General features: G+C 45.5%; 1 protein-coding gene across 2 annotated transcripts in view; it reads right to left on the minus strand.

Moving 5' to 3' along the window:
* Positions 1 to 22,020, minus strand: part of ncanb (neurocan b) — an 89,576-nt gene that overhangs the window by 21,236 nt on the left and 46,320 nt on the right. The window contains exon 9 of one of the 2 annotated variants that reach the window (XM_066695729.1): positions 9,938 to 10,054. The exons of the other annotated variant lie outside the window; for it this stretch is intronic. Coding sequence (XP_066551826.1) covers positions 9,938 to 10,054 — 117 coding nt within the window. The remainder of the gene's footprint in view (positions 1 to 9,937; positions 10,055 to 22,020) is intronic. 2 annotated transcript variants of the gene reach the window in all.

A 22,020-nucleotide genomic window follows, 5' to 3' on the forward strand; every position in this document is an offset into this window, starting at 1 on the left:
CACCTTCCTGAGCATCAGTACATGTTGCCTGCCTTCACAATGTGCGTCATTTCAACACTAGACAAAGGAAGATCACACAGGATCAGAAAGGAAAAACTAAAATCAGTCGAAACATCCCTGTGGCTCGGCGACATTTAATCACAGTAAGACCTGCTGGCTCAAGTGTGGTTTGGTCCCACAGTCCGTGATGGGTCACACAGTCCACCATGGGTCTTGGTCTGGATCCCGATCATCCGAGCGACTGAGACACAGAGCAGCCGCAGATCTAAGACTGCGCTGCCAGCTCAGAGCGACTCCCACGATGAGGTACGCCAACTGTCCGCTGTTTATATGCCCTCGCTTCTTACAAGAGCTTCCAAAAGCAAACATGGGGGATAAAGGACAGGGGCGCAGAAGGCTTTCAGAGCTCGCCAGTCTGCGTGCACAGCTTGAGTGCTGGGTAAACTAAACACTGACTCACACTGAAAAGCTGACCGCACACTCGCTGCAGAATGCGGCCGGGCTGTTCTCTATAAATAAGTAGGGCTGATATTTCCAGAAGAAGGCAGAATCCTGACTATCTTCCCCTCCTGGCGCCTGCGGGCGAAATCAATTAAAAACACAGCTGGCATCCCAGAATCCCTTGCCAGAAGAACCATCTGATATATCCAGGGTCCCCTAAGGCACTGCGCAGAGGAGGAGGAGGGGAAGGGTAGAGGGGGGTACCTGTTTTTTACTGATCCTGATGTCAAGCACCCTCAGTGGATTAGTAAGCTTTTACTTTGTGCAGTTGTGTTCCTGGAGGCCCTGCTCATTTATTTACCCTTTGAAAAGTGCTGGATGGATGGCGCTAAGAGAGTCAGGGGCCGCTCTCTGCCCACACCGGGGGGCAGTGCGGAGCAACGCTCTGAGCTCGGCTCCCGGGAGCAAAATGGTTGGACTTTGAAGTCACCAGTGCAGTCAAAGCAGACGGTGTTTCCTCCAGCAATATACATCACACTGATTGTGTCGCTGGAAAAAATCACATCTGCCTTCAAAACTGTTAAGAAACAGACCAGAACTGGCTGGGGGGGGAGGTTGTGACAGGTCTTGTAGATCACACATTTTTTTTGGTAGTTTCCTGTCAAGTCCAGCAAGGAAGCCATGTCTATGTCTGTCTAGCTCACACAGGCCAACACAGGAGTGTGTGGCAGGGAAGGGCAACACAAAGCATACAAACAAACTAAGAATGGATATAACCTACTACTCCTATCTTAACCTACTACTCCTATCCTATCTCCCCCAACCTCCCTCCACCCCTCTCCATCACCTGGCCTGGGCTCCTCACTCCTCCGGCAGACTGCTGAGCTGTGCACTGCAGCTACACTGAGCCGACAGCATGTGCCTGCCTGCCCGACTGCCCAATCGCTCTCTGAACGTACAGACTAATAATTCAAAACAAGGCAGGCGTGCCGGCAAGCCCAGAGAGCGCCTCCTCGGCTTATTCCCCAGGCTGCGTACGGGGAACTGCAAACCGCAGCTTCCGAGAAGCCAGAGGAAAACAAAGGAGGCCATTTATCAGCTCACAGAATAAATCAACGAGAGAGAGAGAGAGAGGGAGGGAGAGGGAGAGGGAGAGGGAGAAGAGAAGTACTGAGAGCACGGGCTCTGACAGTTACCACTGCAGTGCACTTGTCCACAGGGAATAAGTCCTTCCCCACCTCGGCACGGGTCACACTTTGCCGAATTGTTCTGCTGCCTGGATGCAGGATAAAGCACCTTTTCATAACAGTGCTTAATAGGAAGTCATTGCTGGTATTTCATTACAGAACAACATCTGATTTATAGTTACGGTTACGGCACTCAAAAACCATTGGCATACCTATCTTTAAACTCAAGGAACACGAAGAGAGAAAAAAAACTCACTCCGCTAAACATTTTTTTAGGTTCACACTAAGTTTTCTCAGGGAGTAACATCAAACTGGCTGGCTGTTGAACCTCTGTATGTCGAAGAGCAGAAACTGAGGTATTTAATGGTGGTTGGCGCAAGAGTTTAAAAAAAATAAAAACGTTTTCTGGGTTTCTTCAGAAAATGTAGCCGTCTGCCAAAAACGCGCACCGGATCCTAACGACGATTTGAAAGAGACCATTAAAATTCAGGGCCGTCTCTGTCTCCTTTTTTATTACTATTAATGTTTGAAGGATAAATTACCCTCTTTCACTGTAATGTGGCTCGCGTTCTTGTTGATTGTCTTCATTGTAATTGCCTTGGCAAAACCTGAATAGTGTCATCTCTTCAATAAAAAAAGAGCTTTATGGACTGCCTTGAGAGACGGAGAAGATTGTGTCTGTGAGAGAAGGAAAGAGAACGCGAGAGAGACGCAGAGATAGAGTGAACGGAGAGAGCATGAGGGAGTATGGAGTTGAGGAAGAGAGAGAGAAGGAGAGAGAGGTAGGCAGGCTTTCGCAAAACTGACCAGATGTTTACTAAACACCTCTGGAAACAGACAGCGCGTCCAGATGTAATGAACTGATATAAACAAGCAAGTGCCCGGACCTCGGGAGCAATGAATCGGTAAACAGCGGCATAAAACCAAACCGGGGATGTCCTCTCCTGTCTTTTATGTAGTCTGTGGGATGCTTTCAAACACTGTTAAAAGCCTTGCTTGTCATAACATTATGCACAAAGGGCCTATTAAAGCAAACTAAATGCCAGCAGTTTTAAGATCAAACACTGTTTTGATCAATTAAACAGAGCCCACAAAGTTCAAAAATGCCACGGAGGAAAAAAATGAGATGAAATGCATGAATGAGGCAGATTAAAGCAGGTGGGCTATGGGACTGGGGACTGGGGGGCTGGGGAGCTAAGATGAACTGAGCTCCAGAGAGAAGCCCCAGACAGGTTGAGGGAAGGTCTGGGGCTGTCCAAGTTTCAGATCTCAGTGATGCCAGTTATTGCTTCAGTTTCGGTATGGCTGCATTTAAATGAGAAATATCTCTGGGAACAGATTGCTCGGGGCTTTTCTTTTCTCGCAGTAAGATTGATGCATCCCCATTAAGCAACCACTTTTCTCAATCAAATGGAAGTGCAAATTCAATACCGTCCGTTCTTTTTTAAGAGAGAGGGGTGATTGGCTCTCTTGGCAAGAGTGATGGGAGTTGCACTGGGTTAGGAGGGCTGGGGGAGTGGGCGGGACCAGGTCGGACCGTGCTGGGCGGCTATGGGGACGGTGAGGACGGGTTTGAGTTCTCTCAGAGGTGGGACACTGTCAGATAGGCAGAGGCAAAATCTGACGAGAGATGTCTAGACTGCATGACTGACAGGTTAAATAAAGACCAGCGGCTAAGTCAATCACTGGGATGTTGGCGGGTGGATATTGATCAGAGTAGTGGGGACCTGGAGGGGACAGCTACCTGGATTAAGCCACAGCGGAGAGGAAGAGCAGTGCTGGGCTGCAGTGTGTTCAGTAGCCCAGTGTGAGAGAGCTGGGCTGCAGTGTGACAGCTGGTAAGTGGATGGAAATTTCCAGCTGCGCTGAAGTTAACAGGCAGCAATCAGAGAACTGTTCTGGGAGCACTAAAGCTAACAAGAAAAGATGTCAAAACATTTCAGACTGTGCCTGATGCGATCAGCTTTCCATCCGTTTTGTATAATGTGGTCAAACCATTTTTTTGTATTATTTCTCTTCCGAATGCAATGCACAAACACACAGAGCTCCAGGGTACAGCTTTCTCAGCTTCTCGCTCAGCTGTCAGACTAGCTGCTTGACTGTTCCACTCGGAAAACCCACAGAGGACGCGGAGTGGGTTTGGAGAGCGAGTCTGACCCGCAGCCATCCGTGAGAACAAGCCTGAGTACATCACTCGACTGTGGTCTCTCTGCTGGGCTCTGCAGAAATGCACGCCTTCTCTGAATTGTAAGGAGAAATGTAACGTGTCCCGATCTTTCTCATTTAGTACAAGTCAAAGAGCCAGCTCACAAAACACTGCTTAAATATTTAATACGGTGAGGCAAGGCTGGACACATGGGCTTAAACTGTACACGTTCATGAGTGGTTTACTTTACTTTTGCCACATGCTTGACTTTTATTAAACACACTGAGCACCTTGAAATTTGTAAAAACAACACGAGTATTGAATAGATTTTACTTAATTGGATGAACTAGCAAACCTGTTCCATCTTTTAATGTGAGATTACTATACAAAGCCATCCCAAGCCTGATTTTCATTCCAATTAACAGCGCGCTCTGAACAATTCTCAAGAGCCCTGATATTTCGGTCTGGAGGAAATGGCAGGACCAGGGTAAGTTCCCACAAGAGCCCACTTTTCATCTTATCCGGCCTGTTTAATTCACCATCTCCTTTATCCAAGGTGAACGGCGGTCACTAATACAACGGCAGATTTTGAATATGAATAAAGAAGAATGATTACTTATGCAGACAGTTTAAGTGCACCAATTCAGTACCAGCTTACAGTACATGCAAATTTAATACGAACAATTGAAAAGGGAAGCTTTTAAACTTACTGCTACCCCTACCTGGGCTTTTTCCCATATGTATTTTACCGAGCTGTGACCCCAAACCCTGTAGCTTGCAGAGGCTTGCAGACTCAGATAATTCAGCAGCGTGTGAGCCTTCCAGCAGTTGCACTGGATCAAGTTAGGCAGGGCAAATAACGGGCCAACACTCAGAACCAACAGTCCACATCGTTAAAGCGTGGGCGACATGGCTGTGGGGTTCAGCGAACTGATGTGTTTTCATAGAGCCAGAGATCACGATGTGGAAGGCAGCCACTGTAAATAAACTTTTTCCGTATTTATTTATTTATTTATTTATTTAGATGAGAAAGTTCAGCAGTCTTTCTGCTTGGCTGCCAGCTGCAGCAACAAGCAAATCCAAATCGCACGTCCGGCTATCAGGGGGAACCTGGGCACCGTATATTTAAACATAATAGAGGGCCGGCCTCTAGTGCATCTTCTACCTTTGGAGGTTACGTGGAAGAGAAGAACGGCCCGTACACCCAGATAACGCACTGCTTCTGTCCCACTGCTGGTTGTTTATATCAGTGTGACAACAAGTTAAGATGGCATTAGTAAGTCTTTAACATGCGCGACTAATCACCACATATCTGCCACTGGATTTCGTGGATTTTGCTGATGACCGTATGTTAAACAGGGGCATTATAATTTATATATCATGTTTGCGTACAAATATTTCTTATCTTTGCACTATCAGATATTTGTTCAGCTATCACGCCGTGGTCTCCCGGCGTGTTGAGAGTTCTAGACATTAAAAATGAATGATCCGTTTGCACCGTGTATTTTAATTGCAGGCATACGTGAGTCAGACACTCCCTGGTCGAGCCTCATTAATCTCTGACATCAGCTGCGATGCCACCCCGGGGTCTGACTTGCATAGATCAGAAACTTTCGACCGCCTGAACGTGGCGCAGCCTGTCAGTTCCCCAGCCTGGGCTCAAACCCGCGGGGCTCAGACACCATCGCTGTCCTCGCCTTCTGAACTCCTGGCACGAGGGGATCCTGAGCACAGTGCTTTACAAGCATAGCATGAAAACGGCGGGATAATGGAAAAGCTGGCGACAGATATGACGCGAGGGAGGGCACTGTGGAGCATGGCGCTGTAGGGACCCCAGGGTGACGCTACCGTGAACAGGAACAGGTTTTTCGCACTGGTGCAGATCTTTCTCTCTCTGCAGATGTTAATGAAGGCACGAAGGAAGCGAGTCATGAAGCTCACGTAGAGGTGGAATCTTTCATCACTTATTAAGATCCCAAAGCAACCAGCAACAGTGCGGCAGCCTCGCCATCAATCACCTTGTAGGGTGGAGCGCCATGCTGCAGAAACGACAGAGCCCTGCAGAGCTACAAGACTGAAAATTGGCTCTTTTGTGTGGCGTGGAGGGGTTAAATATATAAATCTCTCTCTCTCTCTCTCTCTCTCTCTCTCTCTCTTTATTTTATTTTTTATTTTATTTTTTTTAAATTATTAACCTGACCTTAAAACTCAGTCATCCCACTTGAAGTCAAATTCAAGAATTCAGTGCATTCGTTTTAAGACAGCTGGCCAGAATATTGCTTTTTAACATGAGAGTTGCATTAGCAGGCACTCTAAGCAAAGACTGGTGTTGTTGTTTTTTGTTGTTGTTTCTTTAATATGCTTTTTTCTATCTTTCTTTCTTGACAATGAAAATGATATGGGGTGCACAGAGATGTGCTGTGCACCGTCGGTGCTGTTGCACAGTTGGAGTGTGCCAACGTGCCGCCGGTGCTAAAAGGGGCCACTTCGGAGCCATGTTGCTGCCGTGGCCCAGCAGTGCAGAGCAACTTCCTGAAAACTTCAGTAGCAGACAGAAGCAGTGTGAGGCTGGGGGGATGGTGAGAGAGTGGAAGAGTGCTTGGAGAAGTGTGGGAGAGTCAGAGAAAGAGAGACTGTGAAAAAGCAAATATGTGCATCCTGTATTTGATATATTCCTCCTACCTATCTACACTTTTAGCTTGCCAACTGGAAACATACTAACTGTCTGTCTATTAATCCATGTATATACCTGTCTATCTATATAATTGTCTACCTACCTAGCTGGCTACCTACCAAACTACTTACCTAGCTACCTAGCTACCTATCAATCTATGTATCTATATCTGTCTATCCATTCATCTTTCTACATGTCTATCATTTTATGTATCTCTGTGATGCAGTGTGTGTACCTGGCTCAGTATATTCTTGCTGTCAGTGTGTATTGCAGTGTCAGTCATTGCCAGTGAGTTATTCTTTCTCATTTGCCAGGTAAGTTATCGGCGGGCTCTGCGGGAGCCTGCAAGTCGAGACCAAATCATTTCTTCATTATCTATGTGCAACGCTTAAGGCAATGGAGACCGTCTGCCTCCCCCTCTCTCCCTACCTGCACAGCCTTCGCCTTTTCATTTTCTGTTGCGACGGAGAAAAATAATTGCTGAAAGCGGAACAAAGGAGTTCCTCTCTGCCACGCTGTGCTAAAAGGCTTGACAGATGTCGGTTGGCTTTTATTGACTCTCTTCCCCATTTCTTCCTTCCTGGATTTTTTATTTTTATTTTCTCTTTGTTCTGATTTGTTTACTCAGCCCCTCGGTCTGTTCACGTATTGCGCAGGAGAGAGAGTACTGCTAATGGAGTGAATTGATAAGCTGCGTAGGTGAGCCATCCTCCACACACACACACACACACACACACTCACTCCATCTCAGAGATCCCTGTGTACTCCCTATGTCTCAGTGTGACTCTCTCATGCAGACCGCCAGTCCTAAGAGCTTACTGCAGATTGAAAATGGGCCAATTCCATTGTTATTATTATTATTTATTTTTCCATGGTGCCTTACAAGAGATAACACAACAAATGATCAAATCATACAAATGTACCTAAGACACTCCTTTATAGTAGCTTGAGAGCAGCCAATTTGACTACTAAGTAAACAGTGCTGGGGAGGGGTTGTGAGAAGTAGCTAAAATCCACTGTTTTCCTAAAGCATTCAGTTTGATGTACTTGATTTGATGTACTCTGGACTCTACTGGAGGGATGGAGCACAATTCTTCCAAAAGATATTCCCTCATTTGGTGTGTTGATGATGGTGGTGGACAGCGCTGTCTAACATGTCGGTCCAAAATCTCCAGTTCAATTGCGTTGAGATCTGGTTACTGTGAATACCATAGCATATGATTCACATAATTTTCATACTCATCAAACCATTCAGTGAGCCCTCGTGCCCTGTGGATGGGGGCATTGTCATTCTGGAAGAGACCACTCCCATCCCATAGAAATGTTTCACCATAGGCTAAAGGTGATCACTCTGTAGGGGTCAAGCAGTCAGGCCTGTCCCGTTCTCTTGGTGTCTCCACACATGCACTCGCCCACTTGTTGAACACGAGCCAGTTGAACAGTCTTGGTGACTGAAGTTCCTGCCATTCGTGCCCCAATAATGACCCCTCTTTCAAAGTCACTTAGATCCTTTCCTCTTGCCATCTTGATCCAAAATCGAGGTCAGCTGGGCCTGCTCAGCATTTGTATACATGCCACAGGATGATAGGATGTTAATTGCTTAAATGTATCATGCAGTACACCTCTTTGGAGGCCTCTGCATTCGTTTTGTTCCTCCACTCATTTATTCAGGTTTTTCCTTTAATTTGTCACCCATCTGTATATATATATAGCCTTGGTCACAGGTTTTAATTAACTGTTTTTTGGAACGAACGTCACACTTTTTCCACGGCTTCTCCCCGTAATCTGTTCTACTAAATACTGGGCAGCACCAGCGGAAAACTGGCTGCTTGCCTGGTACAGTTGGCAGGCTGCTTTCTGAAGAGGTGACAACGGAGCTGTCCCCCCTGCACTTAGAAGGAGCATTGGGGACTTTGCTAACTAATGGGTCCATCAAATAAGATGGGCTGCCCCAAACTGTAAAGCAGCAGAGGATTCTGGGAAGGGAGAGAAGACCACCCTTGTCTCCCCTTGGCCTCAGACCTGCCACTGCATACAGAAGCATCACCACCAGAACAGCTCTCATAAATGTTTTATATAGGCGTAGAAACACGGGGTCATACATTATGCAGGGGCTCTAAACGCCTTCGAAATAATTGCAAATACAACAGCCGTCCCGGGGTGCGCCCCTGAGGAATTTTAACATTCCACACCTCTTTTGCTTAAATCATCATTTTAAAGAGTTCGCCCCAGCTACATTGTTCTACAAATGGTTTGGATAGATAATGATGTCACGCAAAAACAGCATGGATATATCTGAGGAAAACGGAGAAGGAAATGTGGTAATGGAAGAAAGAAGAATGAGTGAAAAAAACAAGACAAAGGTGAAAATGAGGTATAGGAGAATGGCAGAAAAAGGTGAATTATTTTTATCCCGCTATGAAAAAATATCCTCTCCCCCCTTTCTCTCATCACTGAGAGCCAAAGGCCAAAGCTAAGTACTTACAAATCTGGACAGCGATCTGGAATGACACGCAGTTAACCTGATTGCCACTAGCATTAATTAATATGGTGCACATGACCGAGGGGAATCAGACAGTCCTGCTGCATATTGCAAAGAAATAGCCCATTAACAACGCTCTTCACTCATATAGCCTCTCCGTGACCACAGCCTGGCTATGGCTCACAAACCCACACGACTACAACCACTTTCAATCTCTCGGATGTCAAACACCCCACGGGACAAAAATCATAAAAATGCCATATAAGGAGTTAATAGATACTTCACATTTACTGTTTTCTAATTCGATCCCATTGAACGGTCATTGACTAAAAAGACCAGTAGTGGAGGCATGCCTGCAGTAAAATACGTCTATAAGCAAACAGGAAGGGTTGAAGTGGTTAACAATCAGGGCCATTACAGCTGTCAAGTCTGCCTCCCCTCGGCCCAGCATCTCTGATGTGATGGAGCTCTGCGCCTCTTGCCCTCACAGCTGCCCCTATCCTCTCTCCAAGGACACGGACCCGCAAACTCCACCCCCTGCCTCTTGACCGTGACAGCAGCGACCGAGTGCCTCTCTCCGGCCGAGGTTCAGTCACATGACATCGCAGTTTAGCACTCAACACAAGCTGGATAAGGCAGGGAAGGAGGGAGCGATTCCTCGACAAAAATAAGCTTTAAAGAAGGGGGGAAAGAGGCCAGGGAACGAGAGTGGTCAATATCAGTTCCCAAATTTAAAAATATGCCCGAATTTGCGTCTGCATTCCTGGTTTATGCCCGAAATATTAACCAAATTTTTTTGGGTGTCATACCAAACCCCTGAGGTTTGAAAAAAAAACACAATTCTCTCTTTAAGAAAAGCCAACGCTGGTCTGCCATCAGTAATGGCTTGACGCCCCCACACAACCCCCCGCCCCCGTTCCTAACCCATGACCTATGACCCCTCTTGACCCTCCTGACCCCTGACCAATCCTAACCCCCACCTCACATCTCCCCTCCCCAGTCCTCACCGATCTCGCAGTTCTCCCCGGAGTAGCCAGGCGGACAGTGGCAGCTGTACAGCGTTGCCTGTGACAGGCAGCTCCCTCCGTGCAGACAGGGATTGGTCTGGCAGGGGACGTCCTCAGCTACAGAGGGGACACGCAACAAGAGCACGTTAATGAAGCACGGCATGGGAAACACAGGCAACCAACTGGGTACAGCACGCCGAGGGGCAGGGCTGAGAGAATGGGCCTAGGGAAGGGATGGGGGGATGGGACAGCTGAACTGTGCTGTCCAGAATGAAGACGAAGGAGGTCGCATCTGTGTGACTTTCACAGAGAGACGGAGAGGACAGCTCAGTATTGACCTGCCTGATCAAGATCTATGCTCCCGTGGAGAACGCACAATATGAAAAATGCAGTTCTGAGAAGGAGATGCCTTTCAGAAAAGACTATAGCATTGTATTGCTCAATACACCTTGCCAAATGTTTTGTTTTTCTTTTTTCTTTGGTCAGCCGGGCTTAACTCCATTGGTATTGCTTTTTTTAAAGGACAAATTCAAGAGTTAATAATAGAAACAACAATGATAATAGTAATAATATATTTTTTAATCATATGAGCTATAGCTCTACTTTATTCCCCCCTGGTTAGACTCAAAGTCAATGACATGCTTTGCTGATCCCTCATTATTCATTTAATCGGTTCATATTTTTTTTGAAACAGCCGATATTGCTAATGATAGAAATTAATTTGCTTTGGAGGAGCATGTTATCTGCTTGAATGGGGGCGGCCTGGAGTGTGTTTTACAGGAGGGCCCCCTTCTTTTACTGCAGAGAAATACCCTCATCCATTTCTGCTTTATTTGAATAAGCACTGCCGATACGGACAACACGTTATAACGAACAAACACTGAATCATATCAGTATATGTATCATATGTGGGCCCCTGACAGCAACTAGACTGTGCAGCAGAACGTTGTGGTCACGAACGGGTTAAAACGTATATATACAAGACAGAGCAGCTGAGATGCCCTTTTCTCCTAAAAAAGGGTAACGTGGAGAGTCTTTTCTCAGTGCCAGATAGGACTTCAGTGACAGGGCTCTGTGTTAATGGCCTGGGCAGGGGCCTGGGGTCTACAACACAGCATGGGCAGGCTCTTCGTGATAAAACTAAGGCAGGTGCTTACAAACATGTTAAGGAATCCGTAGCACGTACATATCTAAAGCAAAGTGCGCATTCTAATGGTCAAGAGTTATTGCCCTTGAAGCCCATCAGGGCAACATCAATCAGAAGGGGCTGCACAGCTGGCTGTTCTTACCTACGGCCCTGTCACTGGAGGTGAGATCAGACAGGCAGACTTAACACAATCATGACCCCTAGCCTCTTCCCCCTGGCGCTGCCCACTGGTGATCAGAATTTATGGACCCCGAAGTTGTTAAATAAATAATCCTGTACGGGTTCTGTAGTCCCTTAGAAGACATGGTGTCTGTGTAATCATGCATAAATGAGTAAGGGAGAGTAAAGTGAAAGAAATGTTCTTGAATGGCTGACAAAATAGACTGAATTTTAGGGTGCTGTGGTTTTTGTAGTGTTTTGTAGTGTATTGTAGCGATGAGGGGGAGGGAAAATAAAATAAAAAATCGATTTGCATTTGACAGAACACATGCATGCCTTATTCATAACGTGGAATATATTCATAAACTGCAGTATTAATGGAGTGTCATTAACCTGCTGTCCGATGACCTCCGCTAATGATGAATTACACCGTATTAATGAAGGGGACACTGTTGTCATATATAAAAGACTTTGTCACGGTACAGTTCGGGGGTTAATAGCTTCTTATTGAGCCAAGGCCAAAACAGACGCATAGTGTCGGAAGACAGCAGTGTTATTTCACATATCTGTTCCCCCTGCCCTGTTTGTGCAGAGATGATTTTGTTTCATAGAAAGCCATTTTATTATGGCATTGATGCTCGACACAGGCCGTCTTTGTGTGGAGCTATTCAAGCAGCAAGCGGCGTTTCTCTCCGGCACTATTGTTCTCTGTTCTCGGCGATGGAGTCTTAGCAATTCTGATGAAATTGCACTGTTATGTTACAGATATTACCGGGCAACACCGCTCAAAAGATCGCTAATTGAAACTGTAGAATTCCATCTTCCACTAAAGCTGTGCTGTGGAGGCATAAAAGCCAATCACCACCCAGATTACACAAGGGTGTATGTTCACGGACTGAATGTGCTACTGGTGCCCATTCCTTACAAGACTATTCAAGCACCAGCTAGTGAAGAAATCCCCCTCCTCAGGACAGGGTGTCTGTAAAACGTCTAGAGTTGCCCTGGAATCTTATCCCACTGCTGACACCTGTCTGCCGCACCTTAATACACTTTAATGATTCATGATGCGCTCTTGAATGCACCCATTCAGGTCATTCTCCCACCATCACCTGCCTGGAAGGGACTTGATTTAACTCTCGTGCCATTAGTCACGACTTATTACACACAAATGTGATTGTGGTTCCCACCATCTGTGAGAGCCGAGCAGACTTGACTTGCCAATAAATGAAGGTACGAATTCATAACAAACGTACATAAGTGTTGCTTGAGGAACGCAAACTAGGTGGCATGCAGGAGTTTCTTTCCCAGCCTCCACGTTGCAGTGCGGTTTAATTGGCAGTGAGCTTTGTTCCGCGGATGCTCTGACCGCTGCTCCCAGCAGGATCCCGCCTCTGTTTGTTCAGATCCTCAAATCCGCTGTGAAGTACAGAGGGCCTCCTTCTTGGTGGAGGGGGAAAGTGCCACATTCGGGCAGCTGCCGTCCCATCGGGGGAGGGCTGCTGCTTAGCGCAACGTCTTTATAATTAATTATGGACGCTCTTAAAATAGCCCCTCTCTCCCCGGAACCTTCTCCGCCGCAGAGAGAGGAAATGAAAACTGGCATGGACATTCTGCCTGCCATTTTTGAAAATTATATATTTATTTTCCTCACAGCGCATTTCTGAGGGAGCACAGCAGGGCAGCACCCTTACTGAGGCAATCTTACACTTTTCAAGTTCAAGTTATTGAAGATCTTAAAGACCCACTGAAGAGGATTTTTTTTTATTTTATCTGGCTGATATGGGCCAAGCAAAATAGGATCAGATTTTTTAAGATGAGGGGAAATCAGAATTCAGAACTCTCTGAAAAGGGGGTATTTCAGCTTAGGGTACCCATGATGCATTGGCACACACCATAAGAGTCACACATTCAACTCCTGTACGTTTGGTTTCCAGGTCCTCACACTAACAGGATGTAATCCTAACACTCAGTACTTCAGCCAATCAGGACAGAATCACACCTAGCACCGCTGTGTTCGCCGGGGCACAGGGGGCACTGCAGGGGGCGCCTCTCAATTCACTGACTGAGCAGTTTACACGCATGGACAGCTCGACATCCGGAGAGACTGGCTTCGGACACCCTGGAGTGTGTTATGATTGCTTTTTTTTTTTTACGGTTGAGCAAAAGAGTAACAGTTCTTTCAAGCCTCCAGAATAAAAAAGAAACAGTAAAAGAAACCAAAATGTTTGCCCGATTAACATCCGCAGACATAAATAAAGTCACTAAATAGCCCGGGGCATCTGAGCACCTTGCGAGTCGTTTATCTAGGATATGTCAGTTCCTGGAAACCGTAGACCGTAACCCCCACCCCCTCATTCTCCACCCCCTCTCCCGGCGTCCCAGGAATTACTGAGCCTTGTAATAGGTTTCTATCGACAAGGATCATGGGTTTTCTTGCTCAAATGCATCTCTTCCAGCCAGATATGCTATTACCCCCTATCATGAGAGACCTGCCTGAACAAAATAGGAGACTGCACTGCCAAATGTCTCGCAGACAAGAGCCTTTCGCCTTTCACTTTCACCAAGATGCCAACGCACAGCCAGGCTTAGGGATTACTGCATTTAGACACCAAAGCCATGGAAATAATCCAGCCCGCTGCTCCGGAGCGCTACAGACCTGGTAGAACTGGGGAAACTAAATTAACAGGGGGAAGAGATGGGACTTATTGAGAGCAAGTGACACAGATATCACATGATCAAAGTGCTCCGCTGTGGTGCTGTTTCTTAATTATCTACAAGAAAAGGTCTTCCCAACCTTTTCAAGGCACACCTACATATAATTATTTAATTTTGTATTGTTATTGATTATTATTTATTTATTAACTATTTCACAGCATCACAAAGTGTTACATAAAAGGTGTTGCACACCTGTCCCCATGATAAACCTTAAAACTAATTAAAAACTCACTTTCAGATCATAAACCAATGGATTGTCACACCCGTACAAACTGAAGATTTTGGCGTTAATTACAAATTTCACATTTAAAAAAAATCCTGAATGAGAAAATTTGGCCAAGCACAGTATTAATCAAGTTTCTTTTCTGCACTGCAATGCGGTTTCTCAGATCAGCATATAGATTTAACATTTTATATAGATGTTAGGCTCATGAATTGTCTGTCATGATAAAAAAGGACAATCCTGAAGTAGAAAATAGGACAAATTGATCTCAGGTTCTCAATATTACAAGCCAACATGCCATGCTACTAGAAGTCGTGAAATAAACGTTCACAACAAAACGCCACCAAAAGATAATGGATGTAGATCTACTACGGAACACGCACGGATGCCAAAAAGCTTCACAATTCCTTGCTTTGCCTCAGTATTCAACCCTTTTCATACTGGAGTGTGTGAAACTGGATGTGACAGCATTTGAGGAAAAACGTCATCGCGTCTCAGGATAGCTGCCTTAGAGTCTGACTGAAAAGGAATGAATAAATAAAGAAGCAGGAATAATATCTCACTAAGCTGGTAACGGACAGCCTGTGAGAAATGATGGAAAAGAGTTTCCCAAATAGGAATACCACTTTCATGTTCTTCCTTAACAAAACATTTTCTACTTAAAGTTCCCTAGTTGCGAGTGTGTCACCTTGGACAATGATTTTGGCCAAATAAGTAGGTAAGTACATAAATATATAGTGTAGCTGAGTCATGGTCCTCCTTATTAAAGCTCCCTGGCTCTGAAGACAAGCTAAGTCCTCGATTTTCCCAGAGTGTCCCTGGACTGGGCCGTCAATGGTGGTCTGTCGGTCTGAGACTCTTCCTCCCCTGCACCATCACACCGCTAGCCTACTAGCGCCAAAGGAGAAGCTCTGGGGAAGGAAATGAGCTCCTCGGGGGCCTTATTAGTTCTCCGGACCCCAGCGCCATCATTCCCAGACAACATGTCCTTCTGTGACTGGAAGCAAGATGCTGGATGTTCTTCACACGACCCACGCGGGCCAGCTCAGACAGGTTTGTATTTATTTTTCGCTGCGAAGTTCTGTCTTTGTTTGTGTGGTTGCTTGGCCCCCTCTGGCTGGGGTCCATTACTATTCGGTGGCAGCGTGCCCTTTCAGAGCGGCGTGTGAAGTCGGGGCCGGAGCGGACTGCTTGTCAGGCAGAGACAGTGCCGGGAACAAACAGCTCTCAGATAATGGCATCCTGGAGAGAGGCTGGAAGGCTGAGCCATGACTAACGAGAGCTACAGTGTGTTTTTGGTTATGTTTTTTGTGTTACTTCTCAGCCAATTATTTTTCCCTGGCCACCTGGGGCTTGTTGTCCCCAGCTCCTGGTGTCACCGGTGCTCCTGTAATGCAATGCAGCTGCAAAGTAACCCTTCTTGCCAGCTCCCACGGTGGCCATGGAGTCCACAAACTGAGCACATTGCTAAATTAATGATGCAGACGGAAGGTAACTTTCCTCTGGGCTCAGCTGGGCAGGAGCGACTTTAGCGGAGTGCCATTGTTGCACGTCGATCCCAGATAACAAACCCATCGTAATTCACGCCTCTATTGCGTGGGATGCAGTGTGGAACAAAACACAACCCTGGATATTAGTTAATTGTACATTTTCTTCATTAGCGCACCCGTTACCCCGAGACCTGGCTGTTCAGTCACTTTATTTTAGTTTCGTGGTGGCTAAACATTCCTTTCTCTAACAGCGTTATCGGGGTCTGTCTCCTAGGTTTCTTACACCATAACCATTATTCCTTGCGGTTTGAATTCAATTCCGTGTTCATTTTCTCTTGATGTAATTGTGTTCTGCAGACAAGGATCTCATAATTACTAATAGTACTGACACAAATCGCTGTATAAATCCAATTAAGCAAACCTGAATTGTGAGGGGAGTTAAATGTGGCTTTTCAAATGTTTCACAAACACAATTTAAGGGAGTTTTTTTTTCTCGTATGTTGCTCTGGTTGCAGTGAAACTGTTGCTGGCTGCTTGTCACTTTTTTGAGGAAAGGCTTACTTATGTTTCCCTCGATTTACTTAGCAAAGACATTTGAAATAAACGGACAGATACGGCGTACTTAAAAAACAAACAGATATATCACTTAAGTAAAGAAATCACAGGAAAATAAAGATGGAGATAGAAAGAGACAAATAAATAACAGAAAAAATTACTGAACATCATAGGAAAGCCCACAGCAGATGAAAAATTTGCCCCAATTCCACATTGCTCCCTCTTTGGGATGCACCCAGGCAGTCTTTTCAGGAAGGATAGTGTTAATGCTTGCAATGCTTGCAGAAAAAGTAGCATGAAATGGCATTAAACATGTAAGAAATGATGCACTGAAATGTACTTATTTAAACCTTTTTAAGACCTAAATCTATTTATTCTATAGCCTCCCCCTTCCCAAGCACCACATCTTTCCATTTGAAGCCAATAGCCCCCCCCCTCCCCTGCACCAGTCCTCACAAGGAAAAAAAAAGCGAACATTTCTGCCATCTCCTGCGCCAACAGCTTCATTAATGCCAAGACATTTCTTCAGCGAGCGAGTGAAGTGCATTACCTACCGCTGAACTTGCAGAAATCAAAGCCTGCGGGCCCTGCACAGAGCTCAACTCTAAATAACACAGCTATGGTAACAAAGCTTTACATTTCAATGACAAAGGCAGGTCACAACAAACCAAAAATACCCCGGCTCGTTCTCTCACGCAGATAACTCTGAGAGGTGGTGTTCCACATCAGCACCCGGCTTACACAATTCAGACGCAATTCAACACGCTCCTTGACTTAGATCTCACACACTGTATTGTCAACAGTGCCGGTGCGGCAGACGCGCACAGAGAGAGACGTGCACAATGTAGGTATTAAGGGCATTGCAAGGGCCAGCATTTAATGGCCATAATGGCATTTTGCGATGTCTCTGATGGACGTGTGAAGGAAGGACGTCACTCACCCCTCTTGTGTGGCGAGAGACGCTGGTTCAAGCCTACTCTCCTTGAAGCACTGTTCCCAACCCTGCTCCTGGAGGACCCCCTACCTGCTGGTTTTTGTTCCAACCAACCTCTTAATTACTTAATTGAACCCTTAATTGAACAAATAATTTCCTAACTTAACCTAACCTTTTAATTATTTTAAACAGTAGGGGTTTAAGTTAAGTATAGAATTGTATAAATAACTTATTAAAGAACCAATGTTTTTATTACACAATTTACACAAGTCAAATCTAAGCAGATTATTAATTCAATTAATGTTCAATTAAACAATTATAACAAAAACCAGCAGGATAGGGTTGGGAACCCCTGCCATATCGGAAGACGTATAGCCCCTCAATGTTAAAATGCAATAAAAACACATTAGTGGGCGTAATCCAAGCTGTCACGATATGTCAAGAAGCCATTGAAAACAGGGCGTTGTGACACACGCCCCCTACAGGAGCGAGGAGAAGACACAGCATGGAGAATTCAGTAAAGAACCATCAGATTGTTATCAGATTTAACGTTATCTGTACGCCCCTAGAATTAATGCCACTATTGAAGCCTGCTATGATGACAGAGATGTTAACTGGATTGTCCTTGGAGCTGCCCGCCTGGTGAAAAGAAATTAAAAGGGATGGGAGTAGAGATTTACAGTACAGAGCCTGATGCCGGCCTACCTTCCTCAACTCGGATAACCTGACACATTAGCGGGAATAAATGAACACTGACGAGAATGCATCCATACAGCAGGAGGCAGATGAAGTCAAAATACATTATCTTGGGGGAAGAAAAGGGGTGGGAAGGAATTTACACACACACACACACACACACACTTAGAGAAAAAAAAATGGCTTCCGTTTCTTCAACATTAAGCCGATCTGGCAGGATGGTTAATGCAGGGTGAGGTGGGAGAGAGAGCCCTTTCAGCAGAGCCCGATGTAACAGTCTAGTTAGCATCGAGAAATCTCCTGACAAGCTTATTAATAAAAGTGGCTGGATGCGCCAGGGCCAGGGTTGAGTAATCCTGAGAGAAGACACGACGGAATTGATGCAACGCTCCTTCAAAAGCTTTCAACATGCCAACCGCTGTGCCCTCCCAGAGACTAACCACATGACAATGTATAGAAAAAAACGCTACAACGTCTGCCAACGGGACAAATCGAAAGAAAAACTAAACTTATTTTTATTCCACGGAAATTATCAATTATTTATTTACTTAACAGGGCTTAAAATCAGCTGTGCCCACCCACTTCAAGGCAGACTAATCAGTTGAGAAGTGCAGAACGGGCTGTGGAAGAGGAGTGAACTAAGATATTTATGCAATTAGACGTATAAATTCTAGTGAAGGAAGAAACACCCAAAGAACAAGTGCAGACTCTCGACAGATGGGCGGCTGAGACCAAGACCCAGTGTATTCAGTCACTGGTGCTGGGATGAAGATGCCCTGCTGTAATGGGTCAGCGGGCAGTGTTTAGTACGTATGACTCAATCCCAGGTCTGTGGGATTATAACCCTCAACCATGAGCTGTGTCATTTCAGGAGTGCAGGCAGGGGTCTCTGCTTTTACCCAGACATGGCCCACAATGCACCTGGGCTCACAATGTCCCATCTTAAAGCAGAGCGGGAGAGGGGACCCTGACTGAGCTGTCTCTGCACACCAGGCAGGGGGGAAGCTGGCCAGAGGAGATTAAGTATTATCTAGTCGCCACACAGCTCCAGAAGGCTACGCACAGCAGGGAATATGAGAAAGAGAGAGAGAGAGCGGAAAAAAATAGGTGATTTTCAATAACTTGCAAATGCATTTCACAGTAATTCCCAAATCCTCTTTGAATACCGTGTGCACTTGAGCGCAAGAAGAAGGAAAATATATATTTATTTATATATGTAATAACGATGAAAAACATGCACAAACAAGCTCCCCTCACCCTGAACTGGGTAATGAGGAAGAGGAATTAGAGATATCACTGGTGGCGGGGCTAATTGGGGGGTTGTAGGTTGAGCTGGGGGGCTGGAACTCAGGGTTTGGATTGTGGTTGGCCAGCGACTGGCTGCTGAGAGGCAGGCAGGGCTTTTGCTGGAGTCTAATGTTATAAAGCCGAGTAATAAAACCTTGAACTGTAAGTCAAATAAGATGCCTTCACTGCAGACTTTTCAAAAACCCTGCTGACAGTACAATACTCCCAGGGCACTTCATCATGCAAACGTATCCTACACATTTTGCATTACTAAGACTACAATTGCATGAGTCCTGCTCACAGAGGGCCTGAAAGCAATTGTTACGTAGGTTTCAGATGTCTGTGGGCATTACCCTTGACTCCTCACTCAATAGCACCTCAGCTACCCACTGTCCACACCAAGGACAAAGAACAAGAGCCACATAACAGCTTTTATTTGTTAGATTTATTTTAATTACAACACCGCACTGTATATTTCCTTTCACAGCTCAGTTCTGAAGCGTACAAGTTATATATCTAAAAGCAATCATTCCTCTGGTGTCACACAAAGCTCGGTGAGATTTCGTTCAGGGCTGTGAGTGACAACGGTGAAATGAGTGCGTTTTAGATGTGTAACTTCCACATCTGCCTTCCTGCAGGCTTTGACGCAGTCCGCAGTCGTCCAGGAGCCGAGATGGGTATCAGATATCAGACGCCAGCCCTGGACAAGTGTCATCTCACAAGTGACTTCTTAGGTGTGTTTAAAAACGTCTAAGGATGTGAACAAAAAGCTAAATGTTACACATAAAAAGACGTTACTTAACCAGACAAATTGGGCACACTGATTTTTTATTTTTGTCCACAAACCTACAATTTGCTCTCTATGCTTTCAAAAGACGTCAACCCCACATGCCATTTGTCGCCTGTTTCCCGGTACAGGTCTGGATGTGGAGATAAAGTGTTTTTCTATGTTTTGGGATGAGAGAACTTCGTCAGACCCGTGGAGGAAAGAAAGGGCAGGGGAAAGTAGGTCACTCTTGAGGGGAAGGAAAATGATAATGAAATCTCTGTTGCTCTCAGGTGAAGTGCTGAACACCACCATTAAAATAGATATGATTTTTTAAAAAGAAAAGGGTAAAAAAAGATAAGACCAGCTTTTTGGCTCCCAGGTGCCCAGGAAAACTCTATCAGTAACCCAAACTGATATTAAAACCACACATATCACAAGACACACACACACAACAAGACTAATAGGATTCAGTATGTGGAAAAAAATAACATCATGTAGGCTTGATTCTGTCTCAAATCCAGATAATGTTTTTAGATTCGATACTTATTTTATACAGTCTTGAGGTTCCCGTATATCAATTTCAGCAGACTGTTCAGTTCAGGGTTAGGGGTTAGGGGTTAAGGATCAAGGGTCAAGGGTCGGGCTATCTTTAAAATTGGGATTGGGGATTGGGGGTGTGGGTTAGGGTGAGAGCTACAGAGCAGTAGAGACCCTGCTAGGCCAAGTGTGGCCTAATGATTCAGTCCTGGCACAGGCAGTGTCCATCAGGGTCTCTGGGATAAATGTTATTGGGCAGGGAGAAGGATCCGCGATGACCTGAGGACTAATAACAGACTGTTTGTGAGAGCAATAAACTGGGGAGAGCTACACTCTCAATAAGGAGACTGAAGCAGAAAATCGATAGCCTCTGGGAACGCAAGACAGCGCCTTGTCGCCATCGGACTCCAGGGCTTCACTGGGCGTCGAAGATAGATTTAACCACCCGAAAAGGAAATACATAATCAAGCAAATGAATAAATAAGGAAACGAAACACACGTTTAGTTAAATTGGGCGCAAGATGACAATTTTTACCTTTTACAAAGTGACGTTTCATACAGCGGTTGTCAGTTCTGTGGCCAACGACCTCAAAATCCTAGCTCCCTGATTCTATAGCCAGAGGGCCACACTTTGATGCCACGGACTTCACCTTGTGCTTGAGGAAGACAATAACGGCAAGGTCCAGTATAAAAAACGGGATCTAATTTGTGTGTGTGTGTGTGTGTGTGTGTGTAGGTATCTGTGTGGGAGTCTGTCTGTATGTGTGTCGGCGTCTGTCTCTTTTGTGTCTGTCCGATGCACAAAGCATATTGCGTCAGTATCACCGTGTGTGTGTGTGTGTGTCTGCAGGGCGTGACAAAGATATACTGGGAGAGCAGAACAGCCCACAACCTGGCCGCGATGATATGATATCTGGTTAATTAAAGGCCTCCAGTCCACACCACTATTATTATGTAGGCCATAAGGGAAGCTATTTTTCAAAGAGGAGATCTTGTATGTTTAAAAGGGCTCTTGAGACCTCCTTATTGCACAGAGCCACTCCAGCAGCTGATAAATGATTAAAGAGCATTGTGAACTTGCACCTGAGCTGGGAGGCAAGACAAATACCACCCTCTCTCTCTGTCACGGCCATCCCGGCCCTTTATTAAATCCTTTATTCCTATTGTTCACATTCTCCCCCCTTTTTCATGTGTGAACGTCTATGGCGTCTTGGCAGAGATAAAAACAAAAAAAACGAAAGGCTGATACAGGCATTTGGTGATCTGCGGACTCGAGCACAAAGGGGCGGCCTCTCCTGAGATCTGAACAGCAGCCCTCTGCCGTTGAGCGCTTTTGGCGGAATTAGGACTCTTTCATTTCTTTCATTGATAGGAAGTTGCCATGCTGATGCGTTTCCAAAGTTCTGACTACAAATCCTTGCTGTTCGATGCCTCGCTCGCAGGTGGTCCTCTGGTTACAGTCGCCTTGTTAGTTTAGAGGAAATGGTTCTCTGATGACCTGCGATGGTAATATATTACAAACAGGAATGTCTGAAGTGGCGACTGCTTGCTTTCACAGCAGATATGTATGC

This window comes from Amia ocellicauda, chromosome 22, assembly GCF_036373705.1.
Source record: "Amia ocellicauda isolate fAmiCal2 chromosome 22, fAmiCal2.hap1, whole genome shotgun sequence".
In the NCBI taxonomy this organism is placed as follows: Eukaryota; Metazoa; Chordata; class Actinopteri; order Amiiformes; family Amiidae; genus Amia; species Amia ocellicauda.